Raw genomic sequence first — 12,853 nt, 5'->3', positions numbered from 1 at the left:
CAGGAAGACCATTTATAAGAGACAGTGGTAGTAATGTATGTGTTATAGAGGAGATTCCCTCACTGGAAGTGAGCGTGGCATAACTCTAAAAAAGATGTTTCTGTGGAAACAGTTATCATTTATGTGAAAGAGCATTTGGGACTTGAGCATCCTTGTGAAAGGAAGGGAGTCAAAAGCGGGCCGTACACCTTATCACTGTCACTCTGTTGTCTGTGAGATGGAAGGTGAGCAGTTCTCCATGCGTTTCCCTTCCACAAACAGTGTGCAGATATCTTGTGCGTATATGTGATTGACTTCAGGCCTTCACTGTTTTCATGCCCTAATTCTTTTCCTTCAGATTATACCCAACTATTTTCTTTAATAGCCCTTAAATAGTTAAGAAACTTACTCAAATTTCATATCACCTGCCATTTCTGTTTCTCGCATGCAACTTCCAGTTCTGACAAGTGACCTGTCAGAGATCCTTAGCTGCCCAAAAACATTTACTGGGTATACCTTGGACAAAGCTAATTTCTGTTGTTTTCTTTTTTAAATGACCCCTACAACTGTAGTTCTTTGAAGTCACGATTAAACATGGTGAGTCCAAGGTGAAAAGAGTAATTCCTTTGGAACTGGCCCTCTGAGCCACTTCATTTGTGGGAGCATAACGCGTCTTGCTTGGTACCTGTGAGGGGTATTGGGGATGCTTTCCTCTAAGGTAGGTGATCAGATGGCATGTTTTGTGTTCTGTGAACATATAAAATGGTTACATGGCAAATCCTTGAGATCAATAGACTTTGGGGGTGTATTTCTTAAAATGAAGTGTATGACTTAAGGAACGTAGGGAGATTTGTAAAGCTTTAGAGCCTTTCTGACTCCTTGTCTTGTCAGTTTACTATCAAGGCTCCTAAATGTATTCAGTGAGATGTTGACAGTCTAGGTATTTTTAAGACTTACACTTACTCACACTAAGTACGTTCCCTCTTCAAAGTAGCTATCAAAACAAGTTTTTCTTGCAGTTGCCTATTTGCCAAAATCACCCTCTAGAGCTTTTAAAGGTCAGACTGTCTTCCATTGGGGATCGGATGCCAACCGTCTGATACCTTTCAAAAATAGGTATATATGGTGGGTTGGATGCCAGCCTCAAGATACCTTTTAAAAATAGGCATGTGTGGCATTTGTCTACAAAGCAAATAGGCAAAACTTGCTGGGCAGTATCAACACTCTTCCCAGTGGGTGGGCAACCACACCATTACTTGCAGAGGGTACCAGCGGCTCACACAGAGAGCAAGAGAGCGCTGGGTGAATGGTTGCCTCCCCTGGGCTTACTCAGAGGGTTATTGCTGGTAACCTGCACTGCTCCTGCCTGGCCTTTCCTCTTTCTGCACCTGAGCTGATGGTCTGAGTCTTTGTTAGCCTGATGCCTGCTCTGAGCATTATGAAAACGAACGCCAAGGAGAAAGGGGAAAAAAAAAGAGAGCAAGCATATTGAACAAAATGGCACAGAGCTTCTAATGTATCCCTACATTGTACTTAACTTTAGACCCTTGCCTGAGGTGTTTGAGTTAGGGATGTAGTTGCTTTGGAGTAGGTTTTCACGTGAAGGCCATAGGAAGTCTGTGGTCAGAAGGCAGCAGAGAATTGGACCTGGACCTTTCAGGTCCAGTAAAGTCAGCACATTATTGTTGGTCCAGCCTTATCTCTGATTTCAGTTAGTGCACGGTTAGGTCCCCAGCTGACACAGATCTCATGCTTACCTTATTGATAATGTGATACAATGAAACTACGTTTCCAGTTTAAAAAAAAAAAAAAAGGCTATTAAAATTTGGTCTTTTCATGGATTTTTTTCTTGTGTTTTTAAACCCCCTCGTTAATCGCTTTTATATTATCTCTCGCAAGGATGTTGTTATATTTGTTTAAATAGTATTTATAGAAATGGAAACTCCTTTTCATAGAGCAGAAGAAGCAAGATGACAGCTGCTGGCAGAGTAAAACACTTTTTTCAAGGAAAAAGTAGGATCCTGGGATAAAGTGGCAGACCTCTAATGTAAGAGTGACGATGGAAAGTGCTGCCTGCGGCAGCAGCCAAACCCCCCAGGGCCTGTGAGCAGCTGCTGTGCCATTGGCACACATCACCAGTTACCACAGCTTCTCCCATGGCAGGGTTGAGGTTTATTTAAAGGACATCCATCCCTGAGGTATCTGGAGGCCACTCCAGTATTTCCGGGAAGAGAGTTCATTTTCTTATTATTTAGACTAAAGAAACATGAAGAATTTGGATGGTGTTTTCTGTCTCCAAGAATTTGTTTGCTGTTCCTTTACCCACTATGTAATGTGCAGCCGCTATTTTGAGTTGGCAGTTTTTCTCAAGAAATGGAGACACTGACTATTATAAATGTGCTGGTTTTTAGCTGCAGCACGATGTTTGTTATTAATAGTAGTAGTTTCTTCTTAATAATAATTCCTTGATGGGTATCGTACCTTGGAAACTGACAGCTGCATATGCAAACGAAGCACTTCCACCCGGGTGTAATGTCTGTGGAAACAAAAAGTTGAAACTCCGCGGGTGTGGGAGAGACAGAGACTGTATCATTAGAGAATGCAATGTAAGACAAGTAGGATAGGAAGATGGGTGTGCCACCCCAGGAGAGGCAAACTAACTGTCTACCATGTCTGCTGATTTTTTTTGTCTAGTGTTGTTAGTAGGAAGAATACTTACATGATGCTGTTTGGGTGCGTAATTGAATTAGTTTGAATGGAGAGAATTATCATGGCATTATTGTCATGGCCAGAAATGAAGGTCATAAGTGAAGATGAAAGTAAGAACAATTGCAAGCAGTCTGTTTTCAGCATGTGAAATTAGGAGAGAGAAACTTGAATAGCCTTTATTTTAAAAATACTAATATTTAAAAAATAGTTAAACTTTACGTTTCATTGAACTAAACATACACAGAGCCATTTAGAACCAAGCGTTGGTTATAGGTAAATGTCCTGGTTCTGGCAGGGATGGGGTTAATTTCCCCAAGGAACTGACAGGGGAGGCAGGTATTCCATCCCATGCTGAAGAAGACCTCTATCTTTAGAGCATATGCCTGCTCCCCAGTAAAACGGATGGAGGATCAGAGCTCAAAGAAAATGACTCACTGTGACTCACTACAGTGTAGTGCAGTTTCCTCTCAGTAATAAAATCTATTTAAATTTGGTAAGGGAAGTAATGGCCCTTGTTATTTACCCGTTAATTTTTTTCTAGACGTTGGTCCCTTGCCTCTATAGCAATTATGTACTGTATGTTTTAGGGACTACAGAGATAAGATTTCAGTAATGACTGTTGTATGGTATTCTAGATGAAGGACTTCTGCTCTTGGAAGATTGATTTGTATCATATTTTCAGTCATCTTCAAAAACCGTAATGAAATTAGGAATAACAAAAGCTCTCAGAATGCTTTGGATTTTAGCGATCTTGTATCATGTTAGAAAATGTGAAAAAATTAGTAAAAGTTTTCAATAGCACGTATTGAATTTAAATCACTAAACCTGGCTTCTGTTGGGGGGAGATCACATTTACTATAAATCATATATTTGCTACTCCAAAAATTGCAGTTACTCAAAATTTCTTGTCTAAGATTTTAATATCTAATAACATTGCTAGCTGCATGATGGTCTTTCTGTGGCAGTGTTTTTCTAATAAACATCATGCTCTTCTGGGCCAGAGACTGATTGGACTTTGTTTTACTACTTGCAGTGGTGGTCCAAAAAGCATTAGAGTGAATGAAAATGGAAATTTTGAAGCACAATTAAGTGATCTTAAAAAAATAAATAAATTATTGTCTGTTGGTTTTTTCAATTAGAATAATACAGATGTTTCCTTTGCCATAATACAAGGCCTTTTCCAAATGGAGCATCTGTGAAGATAAGAAGTATGGTGAAGTAACTGAGGTTCATAAACTATAATTTATGTTTGCATAACATTTTTAATTGAGAAGTGTTATCAATTGTTTCATTCTTGATTAGTCTGTAGTACTGGAAGTGAATGCATGGGTGTAAGTTAACAGTATTTTCCCTTTTAATTTTATACATAAACAAGTTTCATAAAGTTGAGGGTAACAAATCCTCACATATCCTTAATTTGTGATGAAAATAATTTTAAAACGTTTTACTTTTTGCTGATACTGCTGTGTTTGCAGCATTATAATATGCAGGCGGTTCCTGGGGAGAGTTTCTAGCACCTTTAGTACTAATGAAATTAAATTCTTGAACATCAAGTTGACAATTAAGATAGAGCTATTGAGATCCTGAATCTTCCACTTTTGAAACAAATTATTCACCACTGTGCATTGTATAAAAAGGAGCTCAAAGAAAACGTAAGACCCTGATTCATAAGCTCATTAAACTTCGTGGAAGCCATCCTGTTTGGGGGCGATATATTGGCCTTTACATTGTAGTTAATATATTTAGGCCAGGAGTTCCTTGAAGTTTTATTCATGGGAGATAATTTCCTATACAAGGTAGCAGTTTAGAAGCTGATTAATGTCTGTGATGCAGAACTTTTCTAGAGTAGAACAAGCACAATTTGCAATTTTTATAGGTATTTAAAACAAAACCAAACTCAAAACCAAACAACAGACAGACATAAATAATTAGGCAACATAAAGAGACTGTGTGGACCACAAATAGTCTACAGACTTTGGCACACCAACATTTTTGTTCTTTCAATACAAGATAAAACGTTTTAGTCCTGCAGTACCTGTGTGAAGATGCTAAGTAGGAATCAGAGAACTATAAAGGCAGAAGTAAAAATGGGTCCCCTCTGAGTTGAAGCTGTTAGTGAAAGTAATGATATCTTTGCATTTATGGGTTAGCAATAAAATTCCTCTTTGCAAAGGGATAATTCAAGCCTATGTGTTATTTAAGTGCGCTATCAATGGGGCATGTTTTCATGTGCTTTACATTTTAGCCAACATAAAAGCCAAAAGTCATCTTAATACTTAGAGCAGTCCTTCTTCCTTTCTTTATCTATGCTGCAGTATGTCATGAAAAATAAAATAAAATGAAATTGCTGTGGACTCAGCACCTGTAGTCGGATGTTAAATGTAAATGATGGAAGCATCTTTAAAATGACCTCATAAAATGATAACATTCGTTCTGTGTTTAAAGGCGTTGAATTTTCAAATTACAAATTTGCTTCCTTATGAGCATGCTATCAGAAGGCATATAAAATCAGTGTCTCACATTCATTTGTGACTATAAAGCAGTAAGTTTATTTTGGAAGTTACTAATTTGTACCTAATTGGGGTAGAGGGAGCGAAGGAGGTTCTGGTTGGTCTTGTTGACATTCAAATATATTCTTAGATGTTTTATCAAATCCAAACAAAAGACAGGTTATACAGAATTTGAATCAAAAGGTATCTTCAAGTTTTAGCAGGATTCCTATTTAAAACAGAAAAGAGACAGACTACATCAAGGTAATTGTTGTCACTTTCCCATAATTCGTATCATGAAGTCAGCCGGTATGTCTAATCTATAAAATTATATGCTCATCTCAAATCTTTGCCAGGGCAATTTTAAGACAGATAGCGGCACCTTTGATGGTGTTAGTTAAAAAACACGTTATTGGAACTATTAGTTTTATCTTTTGTTCCTAGATTTTCTGAAGCAGTTTATTCTGTGTGAGCTATGAAATGCCCAACATGGGCAGTGTCTAAGCATTAAATAGCTGATTTTCAGTGCTGTTGTTAGTACCTTCCACTCTATTGGTAGTCATTGTTAGCCTTAGCAGCTCCCAGTCTTCAAAGATGAAGGTTTTTCAGTATTATGCTTGTGTTACATATGGGGGTTTCTTCACTTCTTTTGTAATACTGTTAGGCATTACTGGCATGTTTTTGCCTCAGGGTGGATGAAATGACTGCTCTCTGCATGGGAGTTACGCCAAAGAGAAAACAAAATTTTGACAAATCTGTGCTCTTGTTTAGATGGAAGGGACAGAGTGAGACCTCTACCAAAGTACAGCTGCTTGTGTTACTATGTTGGAATACTTTATTTATTGCTCTTCAAAAAAAGAAAAAAAAAAGCCATGTTTGGTATAATCCATCTAGTGCTGTGATATAATCCACCTAACTGGAGACAAGTCTTGCGAGTCGGAGTGCAGCTGCAAGGTTATAATCAAGCAGAAGCAAGGTTTTTTTCTGCAGAATCTCAAATGGGATTCTGCTTAGCTGCTTAACAACAGAGAGGTGGTTTGTCATACTCACTTTTCCCATAATCTTCACATATGGATGAAGAAACAGTTTTCTTTTAGCTGTTTAGTCGTGCAAGGGTTGATGCTTCAGGCTGCTGAGCTCCACGAGCACATGTTCTGAAGTTCTGACCCTTGACACTTTGTGAATAAGTGTAGTGCTCGCTAAATAAGTATAAGAACATCTTTTTTCCGCTGTCAAGTTTAGGTTTCAGATATGCGTATTTATATCCTAATTCTGAAAATGACTGCTGATTTTGTTATGAAGTGTCATGGGTCTGCTTAGAGTGTCTGTCTACTTAGAGCTCATTTTAGGACTGGAATCTTCAGGAGCATCGGTCCATCTCTGTAATCAGCAAAATATATTCTGGGAAAATCTTCTCTTTCTGTCTCTTTGAAATGGTTAATTATCTATTTAGATTTGTGAAAGAGTATCATTAAAGCTGGACCCCACTGCTTGACTGTTTAATATATGCATTCTTTCTTTGCACATGCTGTGTCTCTATAAAGCATCTGGGGGGAATCTCGTGTGTGAATGTAAGCATCCTATATATATCTGCAAGGTTTTGAAATAACACTAATACAGAAAAAAGTTTTTATTAAAAAGTCACTAACAGAAGGTGAATGGTTCTACAGCTAATTTCTGCTTCAAGCACTAGGATGACATGCTTTTTCCAGCTCTATACTGAGGTCTCAAGAGATACTGTATTTGCTAAATTGACATTAATTAGAAATGAGAGAGCAGTTTTTTAGGTTTAGACTTGATTATATTCTCCAGAAAAGCCCACATAGCTCTAATGCAGAGAGAAGAGCCTAAAACTGTTTCATATTGCTTTGCACTCAGTAGCAAAGCAACTTTTCTATGAAATTTCTATTTTTTAATAATATGGGACTCTCTTTTTTTTTTTTCATGTCACTGTTGATAGAGTATTCAAATTTGATCTGATACCAGTGTATGCAATTTCATTTGAAGTCAGCAAGAGGTGATGATGTGACGTAGAGTCTGATAGTCTGAGATTACGGTAGGGGAAATCATTTGGAAGAGTATCGGGTGGTCTGTGCGGGGCCTCCTGTTTGCTGCTTCTGTAATGAAATCCAGCATACAGTATGTTTATGTTGAAAGCATGCGATGCCTTCCAAAAAGGCCTGACAGTGAGAGATTGTGCATTTCCTGACAGCCATTACGAAATGATTCCAGCTGTTCTTGAGAGGCGTCTAATGCTCTGCTGAAAATTACTGTTTTGTACATCTTCTTTACGATTTAAATGAGGTGATGTTTATTTTGCAGTATTGTTTAACTGTTTCTTGTTAAATAGTTGTTAGCACAACATGCAGTTTTGGTAATGCTGTTTTTGTTTGTAATCCTTTAAGGTTGTGCTGGTGAGATGGAACGAACCGTTCCAGAAATTAGCAACCTGTGATGCAGATGGAGGAATATTTGTTTGGATACAATACGAAGGCAGATGGTCTGTGGAGCTTGTGAATGATCGGGGGGCACAGGTTGGTATGCATGTTTTCTCTGCAGTCAAGAGTGATCAAGTCCTCAGAGGCAAAACGAAGAGGACAATGAATGGTGCTTTATACCTTTGGAAAAGCACAAGAGAAAATGAAACATTTCTTTATTGGAAGGAATATGTAAGCATTGTCACAAAGACAGTTTGTTTATCCATTTCTTTATCCAATAGCCATGACAACAGAGCTACAACTGACCTAATAGTTGCCCTGTCTAGTTGTGTGCAGTGCTACCTTTTATTAAAACAACAAAAAATTCCTACATGTCCCATATATCTATTTTTTTTGTCTTTGATATGTTAAGGTAAGCGACTTTACTTGGAGCCATGATGGGACTCAAGCACTTATCTCCTATAGAGATGGATTTGTGCTGGTCGGTTCAGTCAGCGGACAAAGACACTGGTCTTCAGAAATAAACTTGGAGAGTCAGATCACCTGTGGCATATGGACTCCAGATGACCAACAGGTAATGGGGCTTTTAGACGTATTAATTGTATTGCATCAATACGCTATAGAATACACCTCTTGGAAAGTCGTTAAATAAAATGGTCACTTTGTAAGAACAGTTTTCCTCAAAACTGGTGTTCCCACAGATAATGAAAATTCAATTCCTACTGTCATTCTCATTAGGCAAATATGATTATGTACCAAGTTACCTGTCATCACTTTTCACCCCAATTCACATGGTGTCTTACACAGTTAGTTGTTTGAGACAGGAATCTGTAATTGTACCCCTAATTTGTTGATACAGCTGCCTTGAAAATGCATCTGAACAGAAATACAACCTGGACTAGTAAACATCTGTTTCTGTATACAGCTGTCCAGTCTGCACTTGCAGCAAAAGCAGTTCAAGTGACTTGCAGTTCAAGCATGTTTGCCTTCACATGAGCAAATGGATCCAGTTGATTGAGTGTCAGGGAGACCTCTCAGCCATATGCAAACAACATAATTTAAGAAAGCCATTTTTCTAACCACTGAGTCCAAAACTTGGTGAGCTTTGAAAAAGACAGTTAAAAAATTCTCCTTTACATTTTTTCTAGTAAAGCGTATGATATTGGCCACATCATCATTTATAGCCAGGCTTGAGCTAGCCCATAGGTTTCATTGCAGAATTTACAATGGCTGTTTGCTAGTCACTGTTGAACTTACTGGAACAGTCTTTCCTTCTGCATGCTTGCTGTCATTACAGTTAATGTGTGTGTAATAAACTTGAACATAGGAAGTTCCATCTTAACATGAGAAGGAACTTCTTTACTTTGAGGGTAGTGGAGCACTGGAACAGGCTGCCCAGAGAGGTTGTGGAGTGTCCCACTCTGGAGACATTCAAAACCCGCCTGGACGCTGTCCTGTGTAACGTGCTGTAGGTGACCCTGCTCTGGCAGGGAGGTTGGACTAGATGATCTCCAGAGGTCCCTTCCAACCCTAACAATTCTGTGTGTGAATTCTGTGTGAGTAGAACAGTGCAAAGAGAAACTGTGTTATGACCACAAGTGGATTATTTTCCTCCCTTCATTTTACACTGCCATGACAAGGTACTGGTTCAAGACTCAAGGTACCACGGACTTTAATTTAAAATACCTTAAATCCATACAAGATAGTTATTTTGGAAATTGCTAGTGGAACATAATACCACTAAGAAAATGCATTTCTGCAGCAGCATCTAATAACTTTTGAGTGCTCTGCAAAGAATAATGAATTAATTATTGCAACATTGCTCTTTAAAGCCAGAGAGTCTAATTTCCTCTTTTGAATCTGGGGAAATGTAAGTCTTGACAATAAATAATTTACTCAAGATCAAGAGGAAAAGACAAGCAGCAGAAGTAGGAGGGGAAGCTAAGATCTAATAGCTTGCAGGCCTATGTTTTAAACACAAGGCTACCCCATTTATGTGATACTCAGTTGCTGCTGCTGTATTTGGAAATATCTTCACTTGGGTGTTTAATATGGGGTGACTGTCTGCCTTTAATTCAATTTATCCAGTATGTTTGTACTTTCTAATCTGGATGCTCCGTAAGTGGTTATTCCAGAAAACAAACACTTACTCAGTGTCCAGATAAGCGCATTTGAACATAATGGCCAATTCCAGCTGGGTGAGAATCACTGGCTTGAGTTACGAGATTCTGCTGCTGACAAACTCACTGAAACAGAGACCAAAACCAGTCATGAGCTTGATGTTTCTCTGCACAGTTCTCTTAACTATGGGATTCACATGTTAACTGATCATTGATTTTCGTACTGTTCTCCGGAGCTGGTGGAAAGAAGCGATGTTCTAATACATATTTGGATGTATTTGTCTCTGGAGGCACAAGAAAATATGATTCAGTGAGGTTCTAGGTGAGAGACTATGCTCAGTTCAAACTAAAAATAGCAAACTGGGGGAGAAGGACATGGCATATATTACACACAAATAAGCACATATGGAAATGGATACCCTTACTATCCTATCTCTTTATCTAATTTCTCTCCTGTTTTGTATCTGTGCAAATGAGAACAGAATATTATTCTAGTCTAGAGTAGCTTCAGCATCTTCCCTATTGCCTAATGTAATCTACTTGTCAATACAGTGAGTGAAAGATAAATGTCAAAATTTATATTTTCATACTATTCTTTTTGTCACCCCGTGGCACCATGAAGATTGCTGGAAAACGTTACACTCCATGGTCCCATGACCTTTAACACAATTAACTTGGAAAGCTACATTTCCAAGGGGAATGTATTGTTCAATATCGGTTTTCTATTGTCCTGATTAAAATCTGCTCAGTATAGCCTGTCTGTTCACCTCACTCTTCAGTTCTCTTAACTTTCTTACTCAGCCTTCTGCTGCATTCATCCTCTTCTTTTCTTCAAGTCTCATTTTCCCTCTTTTCTCCTATCTGTCTATTCAACACCCGTAGTCTATCCCATCCCCATCCCATCCCCTATCTGTCACTCCTCACCATGGCTCTGTGGCAGCTCTGCAAGAGGAGGGTCATTTCCTACCGCCATCTTTCTGTCGGAGGCAAGAAATTGTTGGAGCTCCAGTATTGCCAATCATCTTCTCGTTTGACAGAGCGTGTGTGGCCTCTGGGTTTTATGTCCTTGCTGTGTGTTGACATAGTCTTTTAAGTAAAGCACCTGAGGTAAAGGCTGATGCCAGCTGTGGTTGAAACTCCATAGTTAACATTGCCTGAAGTCTTTTGAGAGCCTAGAGTGCTTGAACCTGAGCATATAGTTGTATCTTTTAGCTGATTTAGTATGTACTTTTCCCTGTGGAAGTTATTAGATTTTATTAATACTAGATGCAGCTGTTTTGCATTTTCTTTTAGGAAGAGAGTGGTATCATTCTTCTGGTGTCTCTGTTGTTTTTCAGGATTTATTGGTCTCTCTGAGTCTGTTGGGGACAAACTTACTGTGATCACAGGACAGGTGATACAATCTGTTTGACTGCAATGCTTTCTTTCTCAGTATCATATGTCATCAGATGATCTTCTCGTGAACGTCATGGGCAGATTTTTACTGTGGTTCACACCCAGGTCTTGAGTCTGGACTTTGAGCTATGGGTTTCTTCAGCTAATTCAATACATAAGCCTTTTGATTGTGATTCTGCACGTTTATTGTAGAGGACTAGAAGTTAATTTTCTCCTTTCATTGTGTGTCTGTACTCCTGCTCCTGTGGAGGGCTTTAGGTGTTTCCTGCTCCTGTACACTATAACCAGAGCACGCATCTGGCTGAGGCATAGAGCCCCCTTATACTGATGGGCTCTTAAGGATAGTAAGCAAATACACAAAATAGGAAGACTTTACAGGACTGGGTCCTCTATATCTCGAGCAGAGTGCCATGCTTGGGTTAAACGTGGATGGATGAGATCACTCAGGAGTGTGACCTCCCTTTCACTGTTTTAAAATGTTTTTTTTCAGGGCTACAAGGGGCTGTAGTAGAGCCGACTTCCTCAGCATTGTGTGGAATATTTTTCTGGTGAGAAGGCTCACCCAGGAGCATGTAGGGATGAAAAGTATATTTTAATAAAAAGTAAATTTGAAATACCAGAGAATGCTGTGCCCTGTCTTGAGACAGTTTTTTGGTGTTGTACCACGCTTGTTTGCAAAGTGGGAGTGGATGTACGAAGTAGATTGAATGACTTCCCAAGTGAGAAAAACTTGAGTTTTGTCTAGCCAAAGGGTTTATTTCTAATTATAGAATCAATGTCAATAGGTAATTGAGGATTTTTCCTAAGCCCACAAGTCATATAAAATATCTTTCCAGTGCTTCATATCCCCTCCTGTGTGCTTGCTCAGCTCCTAGTGACATTTTTCTGTCAGCTTCGGCTGCCCTTGGGCCATTGTCTCCCTCTCCTTCTCCCAGATTTTACCTATTAAACAGACTTACCTCTCTTGACGATCGAAAAAGACACAGTGCCAGAGAACTGGGTGAGAACTGTAGAGGGGTCTGATTATCCTCTTGTTTATAGCAATAAAGTGTAACTCCCTGGACTTCACTGGGATTGTTTCTGTGTGTGAGAATGGAATTAGAAAGACAGCATCCAATAGAGGGAAGCCTTGATGAAAATGGATGAATATATTTTAATTCCTGGATATCCCAAGAGGTGCTATTAATTTGTATTTCTTCCCTGCATCTCAGCTAGTGTAAATTATTAGACTTTTCTGACAACTGTAAGTGCCCATTTATATCCATTCATCCCCCCTCCCTCCCCTCTTCCTGTTGAAAGCTTTTATTTGTGGAAATGCAAGGACTGGCTAGGATTCTCTTTGGCAAGGACATGACGCACAACAGGTACGTGTGAGCTTTGCCAGCGCGCTTCCTTCTGTTTGCTTTGAAAATAGGTATACAAGCAGTTACCTAATTTGATTGGCATCCTGCTGGGCACAACATTAACTGTTGTATGTGGTCCCATCACAACATAACATGCATTAGTACCAAGAATCTGTAAATACAGGCCCCAAGTTTCAACCTGTTTTGTGTCTATTCATACAAAATCCTGCTCTTGGTGGAAGAGAAAAGGAACACAGCGTTAGGAATACATACTGTGTACACTTCAGGGTCTTAGGAGACACTGGAAAAAAAACTGAGACCAGTGGCAGATGAAACCAATTTATCTCAAAATGCAGGGTGCAGGAGGTCTGTATGTAGGT

The 12,853-nt window shown here is 39.0% G+C and overlaps 1 protein-coding gene across 1 annotated transcript in view; it reads left to right on the top strand.

The window, feature by feature from the left end:
- TULP4 (tubby like protein 4) overlaps positions 1-12,853 on the top strand; it is a 127,556-nt gene that overhangs the window by 68,418 nt on the left and 46,285 nt on the right. Inside the window, exons 2-3 of the mRNA XM_009882349.1 lie at positions 7,583-7,711; positions 8,028-8,189. Coding sequence (XP_009880651.1) covers positions 7,583-7,711; positions 8,028-8,189 — 291 coding nt within the window. The remainder of the gene's footprint in view (positions 1-7,582; positions 7,712-8,027; positions 8,190-12,853) is intronic.

Source organism: Charadrius vociferus, unplaced genomic scaffold (assembly GCF_000708025.1).
Source record: "Charadrius vociferus isolate BGI_N301 unplaced genomic scaffold, ASM70802v2 scaffold13, whole genome shotgun sequence".
NCBI classification, from domain to species: Eukaryota; Metazoa; Chordata; class Aves; order Charadriiformes; family Charadriidae; genus Charadrius; species Charadrius vociferus.
This window is presented reverse-complemented; position numbering and strand designations above follow the sequence as displayed.